The sequence below is a fragment of the Echiichthys vipera genome, assembly GCF_963691815.1.
Source record: "Echiichthys vipera genome assembly, chromosome: 13".
Taxonomy (NCBI): Eukaryota; Metazoa; Chordata; class Actinopteri; order Perciformes; family Trachinidae; genus Echiichthys; species Echiichthys vipera.
The window spans coordinates 3,874,983-3,898,728 of NC_139838.1; the positions used below are offsets into that span (position 1 = coordinate 3,874,983).

The following is a 23,746-nucleotide window of genomic DNA, read 5'->3' on the forward strand; positions in this document are numbered from 1 at the left end:
GTCCCCTACTGGAGCCCCATGCAGGACTTCATTCAGGGTCTCCAAGAAGGCAGAATACTCTGAACTGCTGTTCGGTGCATATGCACTAACAACAGTCAGAGTTTTCCCCCCTACCAGCCGCAGGCGTAAGGAGGCGACCCTCTTGTCCACCGGGGTGAACTCCAATACCGCAGCACTCAGCCGGGGGTTTGTGAGTATCCCCACACCCTGGGCAACTCCAGAGAAGAATAGGGTCCAACCCCTATCCAGGAGTACAGTTCCAGAACCAAGACTGTGTGTGGAGGTAAGCCCCACCAGATCTAACTGGTAGCGCTCTACCTCCCGCACAAGCTCCGGATCCTTCCCCGACAGAGAGGTGACATTCTACGTCCCCAGAGTCAGTTTTTGCTGCCGTGTCTGGTCCGTAGAGGCCCCTCACCTTCACCGCCACCCGTGCAGCAGCGCACACGGCCCAAGTGGTTCCTCCTGCGAGTGGTGGGCCCACAGGATGGAGAGGAGGGAGGTGCCACGTCACTTTTTCGGGGGCTGTGCCCCGGCCGGGCTCCGTGGCAAACACGACTACCAGGCGCTTGCCGGTGAGCCCTCCGTCTGGGCGTGGCTCCAGTGCTTCCTCTGGGCAGGGCCTCTCTTCCTCTTCCTCATTTGTCCATTGAGTCTTTGTGTGTGTGTGTGTGTGTGTGTGTGTGTGTGTGTGTGTGTGTGTGTGTGTGTGTGTGTGCAGCTTAATTAATTTGGCATATTCATAACAATACTACCTTTATTTTTTAATGGCATTCAGCAAAAAAGTGTCAAACCTAAAGCTGTCAACATTGACATGACTGTCGAGTCCTGCACCACCACCACCTCCTGACAACAACCCAGTGTTGGGATCAGGATGCAGAGTCACAGTTTAATACACCTCTCTGCGCCTACCTTACCACAGACGCACAGGAAGCAGAGTTGCAGTCATACCGCTCATTCACACCAAAAGCGATGGAGGCGATTAAATCGCCCGAAACGCAAGTTATGCGTCGCTTGCTCATATTTGTCACATTTTTGATCATCCCTTCATCGCATCTATCGCAGGTAGCAGCCAAGGCGGCTAGCTAACTGAAGCTAACCCCTGGCTCAGCCTACTCTGCTGTTGTGCTAAATGGAAGTGATGCTAGTGCTAACCAGGGGTCTGAATGCTTTTAAAAGAAAAGAAATGAGCTCTCAGAGGAAGTGTGTAGCTCTTAAAAGAGTTGTTGTGTTGCAGTGAGATCAGGCCGTCAGTGATTTAACCTCCATAGCTGTACAGGTGCTGCCCGGTCCCCTGAAGATCAGAACGGGATATGCTTTGTCTCATCGTGTCATTTACGCTTTCATCGCCTCCATGGCTTTTGGTGTGATTGCACGTTTACACACCTCTCCGTGCTCCCTGTGGATCACTTTCCAGCTCAGTACCCTATACAAACGCTGTGTGCCTCACGGTCATCTATATTCATTAAATCAAAAATTAACAGAAGAGGAACTATACAGAAAAACTTGAGCTGGGTCTGTCCTGCCTGTTATAGGGAGGGTTTTCTTTGCCACCGTACCCTATGGGGGAATTGTTGGGTCTATGTAAATCCTAAATAAGTCATAGAGTGTGGTCTTCACCTACTCTGTAAAGTGTCCTGAGATAACTTTTGTTATGATTTGGCATTATAAATAAAAATGAATTGAATTGAATTGAAGAAACTTAAAAGTTAAAGGAAAAGACCTATGAGTCTGAGTGAGGTAGAGACAGAGTGTGTGTGTGTGTGTGTGTGTGTGTGTGTGTGTGTGTGTGTGTGTGTGTGTGTGTGTGTGTGTGTGTGTGTGTGTGTGTGTGTGTGTGTGTGTGTGTGTGTGTGTGTGTGTGTGTGTGCGTGTGCGTGTGTAGCGGAGGGGAACACAGCAGCGGAGCGGTGCTGTGTCAAGCATATCACAGAAGGCAGACACAGTCCGCTAATGAGGATTTTCATTCAATCCGAGCACAGATATTGACGCGTATTACTCGTATCATACTCGTACTCGTTTCTGACCGAGTATCCGGCTAATCTCTAGTTTTCACTCAATTATTGGACTAAAGTACAAGTTTGAGGCTCTCGTCCTTTACTTAAGTATTTTCTTTTCATGCTACTTTGTACTTCTACTCCACCAAAAATCAGTGGGAAATTTTTTTCTAAATGCGTGCATACTCGTCAAGTAACTGAATACTGAACTAACATTATTTGTTTTAAATTATTTATTTACTATTTATTTGCACAAAACCACGTCCACCTGTTTTCATTCACCACAGCCCAAGAACCATAACAGTTCCCTACAAAATATCACCCACACGTCAAAACCTGAAGGTTTAGCATCGCGCTTGTTTGCATAAGCCAAAATGGATTATGTCAAAAAATAAGATCTGATTATGGTTTTTCCGCGACATTATGAGGTCTGCAAAGCATAAAATATTGGTGAAACATGGGTTTTTGTATGTAACTGTGTGTTTTTATTTATTATTATTTATTCAACTCTCCTGTTTCAAGCAGCAGATGAAACCATGAGTGGAGCCCCTCTGCTCCCTGCGGGAACACAAGCAGCGCGTCAACATCAGTTTGCGGCCCTGAGCTGAAATCAAACGCACCCCTTCTGCTGCCGTCGAGTTGAACGGAGTTGAAAACATTGCCACTGAGCTTCCATAGAACTACATTTAAGATTTCAGCGCGGAGGTAGACAATTTCAATACTTCATCTAAACTGTCAAGAGTCAGTTCTGTCAGTACCCTCCTCTCTCCCTTTTTGTGTGAGTTTGTCTCCCTCTGTCTGTGTTTCCCTGCATGTGTGCTTTCCTCTTGTTTCTGTCACCTAGGTCCGGTAGGCCTTCCCCCAAGCTGCAGCCTGTTACGCTGATCACCTGGTCTACTACTAATACCCTGAGCTGACAGGCATGCAGCGCTGGACCGTTGTATTCGTTCATTGGTAAAACTATTCCCCCCGGATTGGCATTCCTTTTCTCGTTGTGGTTATCACGCTCCCCGTCGTTAAGTATATTCTAATTGTGTTTGTTTTCTGTTTTCTCCGTAGTTTCCCGTGTTCCTGTTTCCTCGTCCGTCTCCCCTGATCTTCCGTCGTCTCCTCGTTTTCCATCACTGTACTTATAAACGGGCCTACATTTGTTTGAAAACTGTTTTTTTAAAGCATTTTAAAGCTTCAACAATTACAGTTTTCCGGGTGGTGGCTGTTTCTGTTTTGGTGCTGTTCATGTCATGGACATACTCAACCAAACCACAGCCTTTTTCAAATCCTAACCAAGTGGTTTTCATGCCTTACCCTAGCATTCACCTTTAGTTGACTAAAATTGATTGGCCTCATAATGGTGTTTTTGGTGCCTTGACCACTTCCGGTCCGGCATCTTTTAGTTGTCAACTTCACTGTCTTTTGGCCGACTTTCATTTATCTTTTTACCAATTTCTGTACATAACATTTTGTGCAACGTCCATTACCCTTTTTGTGAGAATACACCATGCCTCTTCATCCTTTCTCTCCATGGCCTTATAAATACATCATCAAGCCTATAAACTTAATCTGTAGCCTATATTAATTATTCAAAAATAAGAAATGAATTAATGCAAATCAGATGTCTTAGTATACAGTATATACTGTATATATATATATATATATATATATATATATATAATTTTTTTTTTTTTAGAAATGATTGGTAAAAGATTGTGATGGAGGTTTTACAACCATCTTCAAAATCTCAAGTAGTGTGATTGGGGTATTCAACCCAGTCTCTTCAATCTATTTACAAATAGACTGGTCAGTGGTATTTCTTATTATTTTCTGTTCTACAAAAGAATGTTCGGATGTCTGTTATGATGTAATACCCTGGAAATCCAGACCCTCACCTATCAAATCGTACTATCTGTTATTAGCGGGCGTTACCGATGATGACTGTGATGCACCATCATAGTCTTGATAGTAAACAAGTATATGTGAAATTGTTAAATAAAGTTTGTTAAAAAAAAAAAAGTAAACAATAAAGCTGGCTGCGGATGATGAACGGTGGTTCTTTGAAACGGCTTTGGCCTCAAATCTGAACGACTTAAAAAATGAACAGAAGACGGCACTTAAATCTTTTGGTCTGCAAGAAATATGTATTTGCTGTTTTATGCCGCATATGGCAAAAATGTAATTTACCAGTTAGCCCTGCTGATGACTAAAACGAAGGGGGCTTAGTGAAAACCAGATACGTCACCTTATTCATTGCTCTGATTGGTCGTAGTCGGTCGTAGTACTATCCAATTGCAGTGGTATTTTGACTGCCGTCCTGTCCAGGATGTACCCCGCCTCACGCCCGATGTTAGCTGGGATCGGCTCCAGCCCCCCGCGACCCCGACAGGGACAAGCGGTTGAAGATAAATGAATGAATGAATGTGCTGGTGAGCTAGGAAGGTCTATTGATTGTTCCTAGACCCTACGTCTGGATTGATGTGGCTCTGGATCTCCAGGCTAATGATGTAAGCAACTATGATAAAAAACATTCTAGAACGTGAACTGTCTATAAAAGTAAATTCTCCCAGAACCAAGATATTGACTTCAAACTGACTCACCAGTTGAACTAAACTGAGAAACATTTGTGCGTTCAGAGGAAATTATCTGTCAGATACAGATCCAATAGCATCCAATATATGACAGCTATCTCACATTTTCAATGCTTTCAGCCACCATGGCAAGAGGAGAGAGCAGAGAGAGCACGGTAAGATGCAGCTCAAACCAGGAGACACAATACATTTTATCCATCACTGTACTTATAAACGGGCCTACATTTGTTTGAAAACTGTTTTTTTAAAGCATTTTAAAGCTTCAACAATTACAATTCATTTAATTAAATCAATCAATTATTAAATTAATTTCTGTACCAGTTATGAATAATGTGGTCATAATTTCAGACATTTCTCCTAATCTGTACATAAATAGGATATATAAAATTAAAAAGGTAGGTTTTCTATTCAGACTTGTGTCTAAATATATTATCTCAGTATGATTGACACTTTTCCTTTAGTGTCACTCAAAGAAAAACACACATCGTTGCTTGCTCTGAGGCTGAGATGGAAGAAATGGGAGAAACGTTGATGACCGCTGAAAGATAACGGTCCTAAAGGAAAGGGAGGCTTGGAAAAGGGACAGACAGACCACGCAGCGAAAAATGTCAACCACTGAAGAAGAAAACACAAAGTTTAATGATGACCTCCAGAACGCAAAAGAGGAGATTGGACAGAGAGAAGAGATTAGCTCTCTTCACCACGACCTCTCTGCTCTGGTGGAAAACTATGATGAAGCCATAGTTGCCTGGTGGAAGAAACTCAATAAAGGGCTTGAGAAGGTGGAGGAGGAAATAAAAAAGCAAGATTGGCAGATCACCTTCAACAGACGCTCCATGCTCAGAAAGAGGAAACTGAGAGTGTGAGAGCCTTGCTAAATGAGTGGAAAGAGGCCAGTGGGGTGAAAAGCGTGGAGGAGTGGTGGAGAAAGGTCAGGAAGCTTAGATATCTCTTCACTAAGAAAGACAAGCTGAGCACCAGGGCCAATGCAAAGAGACAAGCTTGTACTAATGCTCATGTGGACAATTTGGCCCAGCTGAATGAGACACAGTCAGCTCTGAAACAGAGCAAACTGAGGTGTTCTGCTCTTGAGGCAAAACTCCAAAAGCAGCTTGCTGAGAAAGAGGAGAGCCACCAGAAAGAGCTCTCACTGAAAAAAGAGAGCTTCCACAATGAGCTCTCTGATGAACTAAGACAGTTAACTCGGTGAGAGTAGGGAGATGAGAGCACAGCAATAGGGGAAAATAAAAGAGAGACCTGGAGGAGATGCTACTGGTCAAAGAAAATATATAGAACTACAAGGTGGCAGAGAGGAAGGAGGACATCCAACACCTCATGAAGCAAATTATCCAGCTTCAGGCATGCTCCCTCAGTGCATCTGTTTGATTCTAGCAGGGCATTTTACATGACATATAACAACAGCAAAGGTAGTTTGTCTGCTCCTTGCCCACATCAGGACATACAACTCACCCCTGTGGGGGTCATCCCTATGTTCCTCGGTCGCATAAGCCTATGTCTTTGCTGATTTAATTAAGCACTTTGTTAGGGTTAGGGTTTATGGTTACTCACATTGTCCATTCTTAAAGTCTAGTTTGTTTGAACAGTGCGAGGTCAACTGCACTGCGCCCAGGTTCGGCACGCTTGCCGGCCAGTTGAGAGAGGTGGGCTTTTGTAAAGCCCAAAATCACCCTAAAAGCACGGGGCAGTGTTCGAATGGACAGTGTGAGTGCACCCTTAGGGTCGACATAGGCATATTTGCCAGGGAATTTGGCACATCTGATGTTCCCGGTGACATCCGATATTCCCAGTCACATACAAAGCCGGGAACATAGGACCTGGGGAACATAGATACGCCCCCCCCCCCCGACCTTATCCTGCCTACCCTTAATGCAAACTTCCCACTACAAGACTTTTAAAGTGGAAATTTTGCTGTGCTGTTCAAACTACACAAATTGCTGTCTTATGTCGGGAGTCTTGAAGTTGTGGTTTTCCTGCTACTTTCACAGACAAGGAGTCACCAACTACAACATCTTTCACCATGAGGAAACCCTGATGCGTTTCTTGTCTCCTAACTGGGGTTGTTTTTACAGTAGAAAGCCCGGTGTATTTGAAACCAATACTCAAGTTTGTCTTGTGCGTAGGTATCAAACACCGAGGACCATGACAACTCCGGCAGCAGTGGCTTGAGCTTCGCCTCGCCGCTTTGCTGATCCTGGGTCTGACTGTGGCCTTACATACGGTCAAGTGCCAAAGTTACAGAAGCTCCTTATTTCCCCTCAGCCCATGTCTTGCACTTTCATTTGCTCTTCGAGTCCCTGACAACTCCAGATATTCAGCCTGCTAGATAATCAAGTTATCAAATTAGTGGTAAGTAATAAAATCGTTTTCATATCTGACAGTGTTATGATTGATGTTGAAAAACTGAAAACTGCTGCTATATTATGTTGTATTCATATGATGTCTCTATTCAGAAAGACACACTTAGGAATATATGATTAATGTTTTTAAGATTAATGGATGATTTAAAAGACAAATGAAAGTAGGAGGTATGGTACCTACCAGTGAGTGTGTGAGTGAGTTACATTAGAGCTGTAACCGGTGGACGCCGAGCCAACCCTGATCTGCCTCAGCTCTGGGAGCCTTTATCTGGGAGCTCCAAAAGCGGTCAGGGCTAAAGTCATGTAATGGGAACTTGGCATGACCCATCTCTCTCCACCCATACCTCCTACTTTAAGTATACCTAAATATGAATATACTATGTTGTCCCTAGGGCTGCCCCCAAATAGTCGACCAAGCACTGGTCGACCAAAAAATCATTAGCAGACCAAAATTTCATTGGTCGATTGGTAGCAGAAAATCCACCAAAAAACATTTGGAGCCGTGTCTTCTCAAAATTAAGTGAAAATCTATGTGACTGGCGGCTAGTATTGGGCCTAAAAGGCTGGGGGGCTTTTAATTTGAAGGGCCAGATACAGGAAGTCATGACACTCACTCACTGTTATTGTTTATTTTTTTTAACATGGCAGGTCCCTTCGACATCACGGTTAGACAATTGATAGGATGACCCAAAGAAGGTCACATGCAAACTTGGCGAGAAAAACTTTGGCTATCACTGAAATAAAATAATTTGCTGGTGTCATTAACAGGCAGCAGACTTATGGTGAGCGGCTATACTTTGGGCGGGGGTTGGGGGGAGTTTTACATCAATAAGTCGGCTAATCACTTTCAATGACCACCGTTCGACCAAGAAAATCCTTGGTCGGGGGCAGCCCTAATTGTACCATATCCTGTTGTAGATCATTCACTATGATATACTACACTAAACTGTTCTTCTCCACATGGTTATATTTAAGTTTCATTTGTATCTAGTATAATACATTATAATTTGACATTCTGTTTTACTTTAGGTCATCTGTGACGAAGAGCACATCGTCACCAGTTTTGCACACATGGCACCACGCACTTTAGACCGAGTATGAATACAGATGCACTTTAATAATTGCACAGACACTTTAAGAAGAGCAACAGCACTTTATTAGAGATTTGCACAATACATTTTAACACTATTTTTGGATTTGTAGCCATGTGATTGATGTTTGGCGGGTCTTGATCTGGCTGATAGGTGCTGTGTAGGCCACGCAGTTTACCTAGAGCAGAGGGACATGGGGTTAAATGTGCCTATTAAGTTGTTAATTGATCAAACAAGGAGCTAAGTTAAAATGTGTATTGTGTTGCTTAATGAGTGTGCAGTGGATAAATCAAGAGTGTTGTGTACTCACCAGTCTTTTGTCTTCCGGGTGTGCAGGCAAAAGGCTTCCCCAGGAAACGGACGCCACTTATATAGTTCCAGGGGCAGCCAAGTGTAAATTGGTGTGGGGGTGGTGAATGTGTGCATTGTATTTTAGTGGAGGTAATATGAAGTGTATTGGTGTATTTTCTCTGTCAGTGGATGTAGAGTAGGATATATATAAGTCACAGATGATGGGGTGCAGATACAGAAATAAAAACAATGGTGGGTTAAAAATGTTTTAGGCCAGGGATCCTGGAGAATGGTTTCTTCCAGGGTAATAGGTTGACACCCTATAAATAGGCGCCATTTTGGCAACCTGGGGTTCTCTTTTGTTTGGTGATCCTGATGTGCCTATACGGTTTGCCAAGGGCAATGAATAAAGAATCGCCTTGATGACCCACCTCAAACCTTGCCTATGGATCATTTTTTTGCTGTATCATCCGGCTGTAATTGTCGTCATTCTCACATCATCATACAGTGCTGTCCTTGACTTGCTGTGCAGTTCCTCCACTGGTATCGGTTCTCTCACTCGTTCTCATTACCAGTATCTGTTTGTCATCCTCAATACAGTATCTCACCCAGCAGATTCCCACTAATCAGGTTCAGATTCAAATCCCCTAGAGCCCTGATAAGCCCTCTTTCAGCCTTGCTCTTACTCAAACTGGCTTTTTTCCTTCTCCATCTTCCTCCTTGAGATGCCCCAGTGACCCATGTTACCATTCTTCCGTGCTGCATAGGCTGTACTACCAAATGGGCACATCGTCCTGAATGGCAGCAGGGATTGTGCTAAGTGCCACATAGAGTCATGTTGTAGAAAAGAGGATCATTTAACCTTTGATGAGGATTTTAGTCTGGTTGTCTCATTATCTGGAAATTAGCATGGGGATTCAGGGTTAAGTTTTAGGAAAGCACAAGTCATGTCATGATGTTCCAGAGAAGCAATTCAACACTTTTTTTCAATAAAAAGGAAATTGTTTTCATATATAGTTTTCCATTTTTTAGCAATTATGTTATCTTGTAATTTTAGAACATTTATGCATAATGGCCACTCAAAGTGTGTGTTTTGGCATGTGTGTGTTTGTATTTGATTCTGAATGACAACATTGTCTTAACTGAAGCAATACACCAGCTGGGTAGTTTGAGATTGAGGGGGCCCAGCATGGCTACTGCTGCTAATTTGTTGTGAGGACCACATTGAGTAGCGGGTGAATGTTCCTTTATTAAGCTAATAGCTGTGAAATGACTGAAGGGGCCTTGGGGGATCGGGTAGGCTGTCTGGAGGGCAGGGAGGATCTGGGATGTTGTGGAGGTCAGGGCTACCTGCAGGAGACTGAGTAAAAGCCGTTTCACAAGAAGCACGGTTTTGATGATAAACTGATAACAGGAATATATAAAAACTTCAAAGGTCCTTATGAAACCTTGCACACTGCTAGACAACATTTGTGCAGTGGAAAAAATATTCTGATGGACCTCTTTTCCAGTGGATTGTTGTTCAGAGACTAATTATCAGTTACAATCGTGTAAGTGCGTCTGTGAGAATTGACCACACACACCCCTGTTTACTGTCATTTAAGCTCGTATAAATTGTGAAAGAAAAGTTGCCATGTTTTCACAGACTGAATCATTCAAACCTCAAAACCCCAAAATCTGATTGAAAGTCAATCCAGAGAGTATCCCCCTTGATTATTCTGGAGCATTGTAGCTAAGGTCATAGGGATCTACTTAAAGGGCAACTTGCTGGCTAGCCAACTAGCTAACTGCCTGTTTATTTGCCTCGAACATAGTGTAACCAGACATCCCATAGCATTGGATATTTTAGTGATATATTGACCGCTGAATTGGAAATGTCCATATTATTATTTTTAGAAATCTGGTTACATTACACAAACAATACTCATTGCTTTCAGGATTAAACAAGGCTGGTGATTGCTTTTGCCAGTAAACATCTGTTTCGGTCATGTTCCCCAAATCTTTACAATGGAAGTGGGAAGTGCAACTAAGAGCAAGGTTGAAAAAAAAAATTCACCAAATAACCAGCAACTACGTATTATTTATAATTTATTTATTATACTAATAATGTTTATATGATTCATTATACTATTTCTTACTCTTTTTGTGTGTGTTGTGTTTATAACAAAAAATGGTAATGACCAAAACATATTTGAAAGACAATTAATAATGATGGTTGAGAAGGAGGAAGGGAGCCACATAATGGAATGAAAACTTTTAAAAAAATGTCAGGGAAAGGGTAAAAGGAGAAAATATGCTGTAATAATACTGTAAGTCAAATCAACTCAAAACCTATCCCATTCCCATGGCTGGTTTGTGGGAGTGTGAAGATAACATTGTCCATTTGATTAATTGATCTGCTACTGATCAAATTTATCATCTGCTTTCATTGAGTGGAGTGGTCGCTCCTCATGAATACTAAGTACCTCTTCTAAATGGGTTTGAACATTATACAAGGTCAAACTGAGTGACCTTTATTATTTATCCTCTTTAAGAAAAGATTTTTGGTTTTCCATTTTAGGAGTTATTTCTCATGGCTGATGGCTGACAGCAGGTGAGAGCTGCCAATCTAACAATATCATACAGTTGACACTGTTCGGTTTCTAAAGGAACTCTGGGAGATGAGGTCCCAGAGGTTCGCCTGAAATTTCATCTTACTGCAAGTGGCTGCTAAAAACAACATATCTCAATTGTTAAGGATTATAACCTTACAAAATTTAAAGATGTTATGCTGGTTACTAAAAAATAGTAATTAATTACAGTTAATGGTTATCTTATTAAAAAGTAACAAAATTACTTAACTGATTACTAAAAAGCAACTGTGATTAGTACGTCTTTGAATGCTGCTGTTGATAATGTGATAATGCTTTCATTCCATACTGTCTGGATTGTGCTGGACCCACCTGTTATGGTGCACAACAGAGGTTGAACCCAAATGCACAACTCGACTCAGTTAAAGGTGATATTTATTGTGACCCGGTGAAAGTACCACGATGCAGGAAGTAATAATGGCATGCCAGAAGGGGTCCCGGGGTCCCACGAAGAGTGCTGGTGGTGCTGGGTGAAAACGTGGTGATCTCCCCTCGTAATGGCGGAGCCGCGTTTTAACGCGGTCTACGTTGTGCTGGTCGGAAGCTTCCTCAACATGGAGGTCGGGTGGTTGCAGTGACCGGCAGTGGCAGGAGGAGACGAACAGGCATGGAAGCAAGCAGGCAGGCGGGCAAGCAGGATTAACTGGACAGAGGAATCAACAGGTTAGAAAACGCTACACAAGCGAAACACTCAAGAGAATACTAGAGGCCGGTGTCAAACTAGGTACCGCTCAGGCTGAGAGTATGAATTGGCAGCGAGTGGCTGGAAATCCGGAGGTTATATGGAGAGGTTGATTAGTGTGATGAGATGCACCTGGCTCCACCTGCTGGAGAGAGAAGACCACGCCCATGCACAACACTGACAGGGAAGGGGAGAGACGAGGATCAAAACATTTACAGAGCAGACACAACGGAGAGTAGGGACTGCCAAGATGTAGATCATGACACCACCAACCTAATACTTTTTGTTCTTATTTATCTAAATCCTCTTGTCGTTACAGCAGTCATTTCATAATAATTAAAAAAGAATTATTTGAAATATATATGTCAGAAATGCCTTTGCCATTGACAGAGCAATGTGCTTGTCAACGGTAATAAACATACACTAGAGACTTCTAATGGCCTAGCCGGCTACTTCTGGTTTAGTGCTCCGGTTAACTTGAATGGGGATTAAATAATTTAAACGTTTGGCTTTTCTAGAATTATTAAATGTTATTGGAACAAATAGATCAAATTCTGATAGCAAAACGAATCATGTCACAGGGGTTGTGATGCTCAGAAAAACGTATTTACTGATCTACAGATGTCTTTTTTGCCTTGTAAGTTGAAGGGAAACAGTATTTCCTGGCCAAAGCACATTATGTGACAGACCCGGTAGTTGCATTTCCAACCTCTGACCACTATGTCAAATTGGCCTCAAAGCCTGACGCACTTTTTTGGGGGCCTAGCCTGCAACAAATTCCAGCGTAAAATCATTCCAGGGTCTTTTTCGGCAATTACACTCATGAAATAAGCCATTGAGACAATTATTTTTCGTTTAACAACTATTAATGGAGAAATCCTGGACACATTAACCAAAGCATCAATGGGCTCCTTCCTTTTGAACTGCATTTGGTAATCGACTTGGATGGACTTTACTACGAGAAGAGCTGGTACAGGGGCCAGTAGGTACGTCTTTCAAAAAACTAAACTCCAGGTTCACTCACCACATTGTTGGTGCTTTGTTTTCTGTGTCAGGACTCTTCTCATGCTGCTGCAGAGGTTTAGTGTTATTTTGAGCAGTATTAGTGGTTAAAAAAAGACATTTTAATGCCTTCTTTGTGCTGCCCAGAGCTTATCAGTGTTAGCTGCATTCGGCTGTTAGCGACTGTACGGGATATCTTATTTAATAGTTGTTACATGAAAAAAATGGTCTTGATGGCTTATTTGAGTGTATTTCCCCAAAAAAGACCCTGGGATGATGTAAGCTGGAATTTCACTGAAATATAGCTGGCAACTTAGTGAGCAGTAAGTACTCATAGTACTCAATGAGCCATCTGCATAATGATGTCGCATACACTACTTGTGGTCATTCACCAAAATCACAAAACAGTTTTATACATACAAATCTATATAAAACATACAGTTAATGACTCATGAGTATCATGAGCGTAAACTAAAAGAATCAGTTATACCCTACACCCATCTTTGAATTCCATTTCAAGTACCCTTGACTGCAGCCCGCAGATCGGGAAGGTGCTCAATGTGGGCGGAGTCAAAAAACGTTTGACCTACTCAAATGCACCACCTGGTGGTGGAAAGAGTGCAAAACATTCACAACCAATAATGCATCAAGGATAACACCTTGAACACAGCAGCCTACATACTTATTGCAGAGGCAAATATGTTATATCGTGAAAACTTGTAATTTAATGATTGCATTCATGTAAGCAAAGATTCAATAAAAATATCAAAAGTTAGCTCATGAAAATTCAATCATAGCATATTAAAAAAGGTGGTCTCATAGAAACAGGACATTTTAATAAAGTTAATGAAAAAAACATCTTATTAGCTCATAGAGAATCTCTGGAAAATCCTTAGAGACAAAGTAATGTCTGAGAAACCCACTACAGTTATTGAACTGTAGAAGCGACTGAAGAAGAATGGACAAAAATCGAACCAGAGCAGTGTGAGAAACTAGTGATGTCTTCTGGGCGCGGATGTGCTGCAGTCATTTAAAGCTGTGGCCTCTACACTTCCTATTCATTTTTGAATCCTATAGCCCGAAGAAAACAGCTAGCATACTAGCTAGCTACCACCAACGACTAACACTTCTGCTATCAAGTTAGTGACTTACACACACTAACAAGTGATAACTTAAAAATAAAACTCAAAAGCCGATATCTTGCACGGTTGGGACGCTTTTGCGACGTAAGAATTCTGTCCACAGACAGACAGACATGTTTTGGTAATTTTTGTCTTTTTTTGCCACTTGTGCATTTTATCCACAAACACATCTCTACCTGCCCATGCCAGCTGCCTACTTCGATCGAAGTGCACAACAGCTTCAGTGAGCCCTTTGAAAAAGGGATGAGAGACGAGTGAGAGGGAGGGAGGGAGGGAGGGGAGTGAGGGTAGAGAGGGCGGGCGTGTGTGCATGTGTCTGTGCGTGTAGGAGAGAGGGATAGAAAGGAAGGGAGAGAGGGAGGTGCTGCATCAATCCGGCATACAGCAGCAGCAGCAGGCTGGGTTTAGGGATCTATTGTTCCCTCTTTTATTACTGCCAGACCTCGTTCTTCTCGTCATTAAGGATCCAAGAGAGAAAGAGAAACAGAGAGGAGGAAGAGAACGAGAAGAGACCTCAGCCCTGCTCGCCTGGGATTACTTCTTCTTGGATGCACGAGTGTGGACAAAGCAGAGGCAGAAAAGACGCACTTCAGTCCAGCGATCTCGGGCCAGGCTTGTTTTGTTTTTTTCCTCTTGACTGCATTGGGAACTACTGTAGTTGCCGTGCGGTGGCCATGGGGCTGGCCAGCAGAGCTGTGGCGTGGCTGGGGGTCTCAAGAGGGGCACCGCTCCCCTCTCTCTGGAGGATAGCGGTGCTCTTTCTCTCCGTCTGGGAGATGGATGCACAAACCGCAGTGGAAACTAAACCCATGTACATCTGGCAGACAGGTACGGTCAACCCTCACTACTATTTGACCACCATCCTCCTGGGGAAGGGGGGTCTTGGAGAGGATGAGTGGATGTATTAAAGTCCCATCGACTACTACTCTTGCAATCACCTTAATATTTAAATGCATGTGTAGCATATAGCAGGTGAACTTGCTCAAAGTGTTTGTCTTTGTGGTCTTTAATAGCTTTATTTGCATATTGTATTATTCACTTTTTAGGATTTCATCAAGCATCAAACATTCCTGCAAATGAAGATAACCTTCATTTAAAGCAAAACTTTCTCTTCCAGTGCCTCTCGTCTTGCAGACATGCATATGGCAGAGGTTGATGAATTGGAGCCATCTTGCTACTGTATAGTGTGGTAACATATTTACTGCAGTCCCTGAGGTGAATATCTCTTTGCCCCCAGACTGGGTGTTAGAGGAGCGGGCTGTGCTGGCTGTCTTTTGGCTGCGCTTCCCCACCGCTCTGGACTGGGGCAGCTGGGACTCCTCGGCTGCCCTGCGCCGCTATTCACTCATTTATCACAGTTTGACATATGTGCAGTTGATGAGAAATGGTGTGTGCACTGTAGCTGCATGTGGCGAGGGGGGAAAAACAAGCAAGCGGCAAAGGATGCGGTGAAAACTCAGTCGTACACCCAGCAGTGTTTCTAGTCCAGATGCAGGTGTTTCATTTGTGGAAAAGTAACCCAGAAGTGGAGGTCTATGAGTTCAACCAGAGTGTTGTGAGTACAGCAGCTTTACAGTGTAGGCAGCTGTGCGGTACAATACAAAGGCTCCCCGTTGCTGCTTTTTTGGGTGGTGCCTCTCTCTGGTCGAGGCTCATTCACTGTGAAAGAGCAGCACATGGTCAGGAGGACACAATGCAGATGTACGGTCCAGCAAGCAGAGTGAGAGATGGGAGGAGGATGGAGGGAGAGTGATGGGAAAAGGAGTTGCTGGATGGACCCCCCAACCCCCGCCAATTTGGGACAGGGGTGCCCTTTGGAGGCAGCTGGAGATCAATGTTTTCTTTCTCTACTGTCTAATCTCTCTCTGTTTTGCTGGATCAATGTACTGGTTTCAGTGGGATCCTGCAACACTCCCCCCACCAACACCAGTGGGAGCTGATCAATGGGTTTAGTCCTCACAATGCAGCTCAGCATGTATAGGATCAATACTGGCTTTGGGAGGAGTCTTAAATGTAATCTATATTGTGTTAATAATTGGTTTGTGATATCTAGAATGCACTGGACGTAATTACCTCTTTATAGGCCATTTGACAGTGAAATGAATGTTTGTTCAGAAATCAACAAATAACCTTAGTGTTTGTTTTGATGTATTTTTAACTGTTGATGGTGTATGTGCCGTTATAACATTGGCACTAAAAATAGTTTGCTATATTTATTATATGTCAAGTTTTTATCTGATTGGTAAAGTCAATTATTTTACAATTGAAGTAATTGAATTGCTGTTATTTTTCCCTTCAGTCCTATGGGACCATTATTGAGTAAATTATATTTTATTCTGGCACAGAATACCAGGCACCTAAATAAAAGAGTCAACGGTCAAAGTCTTGTTATAGTCAATGCTCTTGCACCTAAAATGATCATTTTTGTTTTCTTCTCCCATTATTGTTGTTTACCAGTTTCATTGTACACACTGTGCAAAGGAATGGAAATCCTATGGCATTATGTGTTCTACCTCCCACCGTGTTAAGGCAGGGGAGGAGATTAAGGGTAGTGAAACCAGAGCAGATTGGCCAGACAAAGTTAACCTAGATACGGTATAGACATGTTTATGTATGTGTGTCCTCTTGGCTTAAGTGTGTCGGCACTTGGCTCCCTAATGCCAGTTTGGCTCATTGACAGGACCGGAGATGAATGTCAGCAAACCATTTTTGAATGCTGGTGTGTTGTTGTGTATGTGAGATTCTGCGTTTCTCTTGGAGCTCCCATCCTTCCCCACGTACTCACACAACAATGAATGAGGCTTTTTCCTCCACCTCAGCACCTTGTCTGGGAGATGGGGGCAGGATCAAGGAGGTGTTAACATCTCAGAAAAGGACGTGTTAAAGGGGAGTGTAATATGTGTTTATTTAAGTGAATAATTGGGTAAATCAACACCCCTCGTACAGATGGGTGGCTGAAATTAGCCCAGTGGCTGCAAATAGGTTACTCCAGTAAGGCTGGAGTAAGGCTGGAGTTAGGTTCTCAAGAGACTTCTGTTCCCAGCAATATGTGCTGATGTGTCGAGGGAACATGTACAGTTACACTAAATGCTCCCTAGAAATATAATTATTTAATCAATTTACTCACCCCCTGTGGACTACTACCAGGGCCAATGTCAGGCTCAAAATGCTAAATGAGACAAACATATGCATTATGTGTGTCACATTACTCCCCTACACTACCTTCATATGATAATGGTAATTTGGCAGTGTGTGTGATGTTTGGCAGAGGACTTGCTTGTATTGTCTCAGTATTCAGAGCACAGAAGCCACAGACAGAAGGTTGGAGGATTAGAATCTCGTTCCTCTCTGAGTGGAGTTTTTAGGTTGTTCTCTGGGATATCTTCTCACTGTCAGATTTAATGGCGAATTTAGCATCTCTGTTTATTAAATTTTTCAGTTAATGGATAAATACAGTTTATCAAAACAGGTCAGCAGACAACCAATCAATCATGCAGAGCATGCTAACCTGCTAGCCTCACGAAGCAACTGTAGGTTTACATCTACTTTGGACGCTACATTTTGATCAATCTAGGGTGAGGCTGTAGTGTAACCTTTTATGTGATATTATGATAATGTGATTAATGAGATATATCCTACTTTACCGGGAGGACAGCTTTTGACATCACCCATGTGTACGGGCACGAGGCCTTCGGCAGTTCTGACGTCAATTTATGTGCGCCTGTTTGGACATAGAAAAAAGAAGGATGGTCCATGTGCGGACAGTTAATAAAATGGCGGCGAAAGTTTCACGTTGGTGTGATGCAGAGGTGAGTCTAATGAGTCCAAAAAAAACACAAAGCCGTTATGTGGCCAAAAGACTTTGTAAACAAAGCGACGCATCGCGATGACGTCAATCGTCAATCAGATGCCTAGGCAGGCAAGAAGCATTGGCATGGGCCGGGGGGGGGGGGGAGACAAGTACCCTAAACTACAGGGCACGGTACGGATGCGCCCTTAGAAACCATGTATGATTAAATTAAACTTTTCTCTCAGTGGAAAATTTGGGCTTATTCACAACTCATTTTTACAGTGTTAATGATAGATATCATCAACAAGAGGAGGAAAATATCAGAATTGTGACACCCTAAACAAATAACGCCAAAAAGCCTAGAATAAAGGCCACCTTCCTGACCAGACCATTCTCATTCATAGGGCATCAAGTGGCGCCATCTTGTCAGGGCCCTTTGCACCAGGCTTTTAACTGTAAGCCCATTCGTGGGATATTTGACACTCAGAACAAATGCTGCTTGATTAAGAGTACTCTTCGTAAGTAGGTAAGACGGTTCAAACCAACCCTGGAGACCGTTCATGTCCTGTTCATGTCTTGTGACCATAGTGGAGCATCATTTGTTTGGGATGAGTATCAGATTCCTGAAATATATAAATGTCAGGAAGATATGTAGATATAGAAAAAAATAGAAACCGGCCAAGCCCAGTAAGCGTCACATCAGTTCCCTATTATGACCCTTCCTCTCTTCAATTCAATTCAATTTTATTTATAGTGTCAAATCATAACGAAAGTTATCTCAGGACACTTTACAGAGTAGGTAAAGACCACACTCAGACTTATTTATGATTTACATAGACCCAACAATTCCTCTGTAGAGTACGGTGGCAATGAAAACCTTCCCTATAACAGGCAGGAACGTCGGACAGACCCAGCTCTTTGACGGCCATCTGTCTTGACCGGTTGGGGAGGAAGAAAAGGAGAGAGAAAGAGAGAAAAGACACACAGATGGACAGAGAGATATAGACAGACACACTTCCAGAGATGCAAGCAACCAAAGCGTAACACTAACTATAATAATATCTATAGTAATGTGAATATGACATATATGTTAAAGCAGTTAATACAACAGAATAGTAGAAACAAGCACAGCTAAGGTGATAGATTATGACAATGATAATAATTATGGTGGCAAACATAATCAATGATGAGTAGTGGCAATAGCAGCTACGATACAGCGAGACATACCACTGGTGGTATTTTTATGGCTACAAATTTTATAGTTTATTAAACTAGTGATAATATATATGAGTGATACAGTGATAATAGCAGAAGGAAGCGTCATGTAGGACCACGGCAACAGGCACCACCACGATCAGCAGAGACCTGCGAGACGACAAAGCACAAACAACTCCGGGGAAGAAGCTGAATTAGTAACATGCATTGATGAGACATGAATGATACAGACAGAGAGGAGAGAAGCTCAGAGTATCAGGAAAAGTATTATCCCCTGGCAGACTAGGCCTATAGCAGCATAATTAAGCAGAAGAAAATCTTATTGTAAGTCCTAGCTGTAAGCTTTATCAAAAAGGAAAGTTTTAAGTTTACTCTTAAATATGGGGACAGTGTCTGCCTTGCTAATAACACTTGGGAGTTTGTTCCACAGGAGAGGAGCTTGGTAGCTGAAGACTCTGCCTCCATTTCTACTTTTGGAGACTCTAGGAAGGACGAGTAGCCCTGCATTCTCAGAGCGCAGAGATCTAGTCGGGTGATACGGTACTATGAGCTCTTTAAGATACGACGGAGCCTCACCAATAAGAGCTTTGTACGTAAGGAGAAGGATTTTAAATTCTATTCTAGATTTTACAGGTAGCCAGTGCAGAGAAGCTATTACATGAGAAATATGTTCTCTTCTATTTGTTTTAGTTAGTACACAAGCTGCAGCATTTTGGACCAACTGGAGACTCTTAACAGACTTATTGGAGCATCCTGATAATAAGGAGTTGCAGTAGTCTAGCCTAGAAGTAACAAATGCATGGACTAGTTTTTCTGCATCTTTCTGAGACACAATGTTCCTAATTTTCGCAATATTACGCAGGTGAAAATATGCAGTCCTTGTCGTTAGTTTTATGTGAGAATCGAAGGACATATCCTGGTCAAAAATATCTCCCAGATTCCTTACTGTGGTGCTGGAGGACAACACAACATCATCCAGAGCTACAATGTCTTTAGCTATTGAGTTTTGGAGGCCTTTAGGGCCAAGTACAAAAACTTCAGTTTAGATTCAGAAAATTGCAGGTCATCCAGCTTTTTATTTCCTTAATGCACATTTGATGTTTATCTAACTGATCGGTTTCTTCTGGTTTGATCGACAAATATAATTGTGTATCATCAGCATAGCAATGGAAGTTTATGGAGTGCTTCCTTATAATATTTCCTAAGGGAAGCATATATAAGGTGAATAGAATCGGGCCAAGGACAGAACCCTGTGGGACTCCGTGACTGGCTTTAGTGTGCATGGAGGATTTGTCATTACTGCACTGTAGTCGAGAATTGTTGACTAGAAGGTTTAGGGTGAATAGCATCCAGACTGTACAAATAAAAGCTGAGAAATCACAGTGGTCTGAAAAACTGTTTTTGTCGCTGTATACTTCCAGAATACATTTATTGATCTTTTCACTGCAGTCCCCTACCCATCACCACCACTTCCAGTGTGCACCACGGGGCTTGACACTTCCTGGTACAAGACAACAAAAACCTTTGCAGAGCCGAACAAGCTGGAGCAACCACTGATGGTAATTAGGTGGGCAGTTTCCCTGTGAAGACGCAGTCAGCTTCTGAAAGTATTAATGAATGGAGGCCATTTAGGCCTGTTTGAACAACAACACAGTGTCTCTGTATTGTCCTATTGCAGCTCTGTTCAGGCCCTCTGCCGCAGATGCTCATGTCCATGTGATGCACAAAGGAAAGAAGAGGCTTCACCTCCAGTCACATGACCCACTCTTTGTTCTTCACCCAATGTCCCCATAGTTACCCCCCCCCCCCCCGATCCCGACAAACCACCACAGCCCTCTCCCTCAATCATGGTGACCTTTGACCTCTGAGCTGAGAGGGGTCTCCTGAGGGTATCAACTGTGAAAAGGAGGGTGAAATACTGCAGCTCCTCCAGATCAAGTGTCAAGTGCTTGATTCAGCCATTTCTCCCAGTAAGATACACTTGAGTATCACAATATTATGTTATACTGTATCCATTCTCAAAAACACTGCATCAATTTCTAATTAACCTGGTGTATTTAGCAATGTTTAAGGGGCCGTCCACACCGAGATGTGTTTTCCTGTAACCGCAAAAGTTTTGTAACGTTTTTGCCGATCATCCAGACGGATGCAGCATTATGGTAGCCTGAAAACATTATTTTCTGAAACCCGGTCCCAGAGTGGATAAATCACAGAATGCTGCACTTGCCTTGTCGTCTGGACAGAGAGCTTACATATTTTGTGCGTCCCCTACTGAGTGCCTGCGCAGTGCTGCTGCACGATAGAAGAGACGGGCCTTAGCAGCTGTGGAGTTACTCTGAGAGGCATGCATGGGAATGAATTACCATATAATTCTTGGGTAATTGTTCTGAATAAGTTGCTAAATTTGGCTCTAGTCGTTCATTCTAAATAAAGTTGCTAAGAAGGTCTGAAAAGTTGCTAAATCTAGTGAGAAAGGCATTAAGTTGTCAACACTGCTGACCGCCTGAGTGCTTTGGGGGAGGGGCTCACGGCAGCACCCGCTGCTCGTTGCGGACAGTTACTGCAGAGTGATATGTGCCTTCAGGTCAGAGTCTCCAAAGCACCACTAAAGTCTCCAATAACACCAGAAACAGTTACTAGATCTGTCGCTAGACGCTTTTGACAAAAAATGTTGCCAAGAGAATTTGGAAAGTCAGCAGATTTGGCCTAAGTTGGCAACACTGTTTGTATAGAGCGTGCAAGATTTATGCTCATTCTCCTTCTCTTCTTCTCCATTGTCGGTGTATTTCTGTGGCAGAATTACAGCTCTACATATAGGCCTGGCATGTGTATGTCGGTGTGTTCTTAATTCTATTATGACTATTAAATTAAAAAAGGCAATATATTGCGTTGCTTACAGTATCGTAACATATCACGGTATTTTGAATTATCGTAACACCTGTATCATAATACGTATTGTATTGCCATATTCTTGCCAATACACAGCCCTAGATGACACATATACATACTATGTTTTGATAAGAGATGCCAGTAATGTGTTTTGTAAAAGCTGAACTGATCAATATGTTTATATTCACTAGCTGAAATTACTATGTGTAACGTGAAAGGGGTTGTTTGTACTAACAAACACAAAGAGCATTACCATCAACGCTGAATAACTTTTTAGCCTATTTTATCTTATTGCTTTGGTTTTTTACAATATTGTTCAGTCTCACCTCTCTCTTTTTTTCTTGAAATTGTTCTTATAGTACGACTGTACGTTATCTGCCCAGTTTAACAGCTATAGAGACCGATGTGGTTGACTTTAATGTTGTTGTAGGGTTGTGTAGCAAGAATACTGGTTAATGTACTGTATATTTGCAATCTGTTCTCATCCCAACTCATCACTTACTGACGTTTTGGTACACAAACGATGACCTGCTGGGTGAAAGTCATGTGTTTGTCTGACCCATTCAACATCCCAACCTGCCTCCTTACGCAGAGTATGGTGCTCTTAATCGTTTAACACTGGCTCTTAGCGTCTAATGTCACCACAGACAAGTTTACATTTGAAAGCCTGGTACGTTTGGCACCAATGCAGAAGGCAATCCGTGTTGGTGCCAAACAATGACGGCTGTGACAAAACAGCGGTATTTGATGCCCTGGAAAGGAGATGGGCTGATATTTTAGGGAATAGTCTGTCTTACCCAGAGTCAGATGAATAAAATCTGAATTGTATTGTTTAATTGAGATGTATTTCAGTATGGTCTTGATGTTATGACTTTTCTGTATACGAAAAAATGTTACTTTTTACATCACTACATTTACACTTTACACTTGCACATAGCAGGTACTTTCTCATAGGGACCTCTGGTTGCAGTGCAAATAATGACTGTTGTCATTCAGAAGCAAAGCACTTAAGTAGTGTGCTTTTATTGCACCACAAAACCTCAAATGAAGGAGGTTGGATTAGATGGCTGGGCATACATACATACTGATGTTCAACTTTGACAACAGTGACCACTGTTCACATCTCCTTTCCTTCCAAAAGTCTGCAGAGGATTCGTTGGTTTTAGTAAATTCATATTTCAGTGCAATACGACTTTCATTTAAGCTAAAGGTCTGAATACTACCACTGCTGTTTTAAAGTTGTTGTCCTTAGAGTAAGGTTTATATTTTCCTTTTGGTAACTCTGATCAATACACTCAACTCCTGCGTGTACAAGTGACTTTCTATAGATAATGTACAACTTGTAAAAAAGAACCTGATGTTTTCATTGCATGTGCAGCTTTGTCGGATGAAAACCTGTTTTCTCTTTTTTTGAGTACTGCTGATGTCTAGCACCTCTTTCAATAAAAACATATGGGTGTTCACAAGTGATTAAACAGCGTTTGTTGTTCTGAACAGACATTTGAGTGTCAGATTGGCCTGTGCAGACAGAGCTGGAGGAGTGCTATCAAGGCATAATGGAGGCAGGTGCAATTATTTCTGTTTTCCCTGGGATTCATCAAGTGCCAAATTGCTGCCATTATTCTGTGTGGGGTTGAAGAAGCTGCATCCAGCTGTTCAATTGTGCCTGGCAGGCCATCCCAGGTGGAGGAGGGGTAAACACTCATACACACAGGTGCATGTACACACCATCACTCCACTGAACTCAGTGCTGTGTCTTTGTCTTTCTCTCAGCCGTCTGCTGTTGCTAATGTGTCACTTGCACAAATAGCTACAGCAACACCCATTCACTTACACACACACACACACACACAGAGGTAGGGATGGGCTTTATGCCGAGGGTGTGCATGTGTGTGTGGTGTGCCTCATTACTCCCATTGAGAGGGTTGACAGTGGGGAGGAGTGTTGCTGTCAGTATCCCACCTGCAGGCAGTGGACACAGGTTGGCTGAGTAATTGCATGGGAGTGGGGTTTGTTCTGGGTGGGACTTTACTGCATGGCCGCCACTTGTCCGTTGA

At 42.6% G+C, this 23,746-nt stretch overlaps 1 protein-coding gene across 1 annotated transcript in view; it reads left to right on the plus strand.

Moving 5' to 3' along the window:
* Positions 1-14,469: 14,469 nt before the first annotated feature.
* The window catches only part of thsd7aa (thrombospondin, type I, domain containing 7Aa), a gene marked incomplete at both ends in the record, with an annotated part of 202,579 nt that continues 193,302 nt past the window's right edge, over positions 14,470-23,746 (plus strand). Inside the window, one exon of the mRNA XM_083925993.1 lies at positions 14,470-14,623. Coding sequence (XP_083782119.1) covers positions 14,470-14,623 — 154 coding nt within the window. The remainder of the gene's footprint in view (positions 14,624-23,746) is intronic.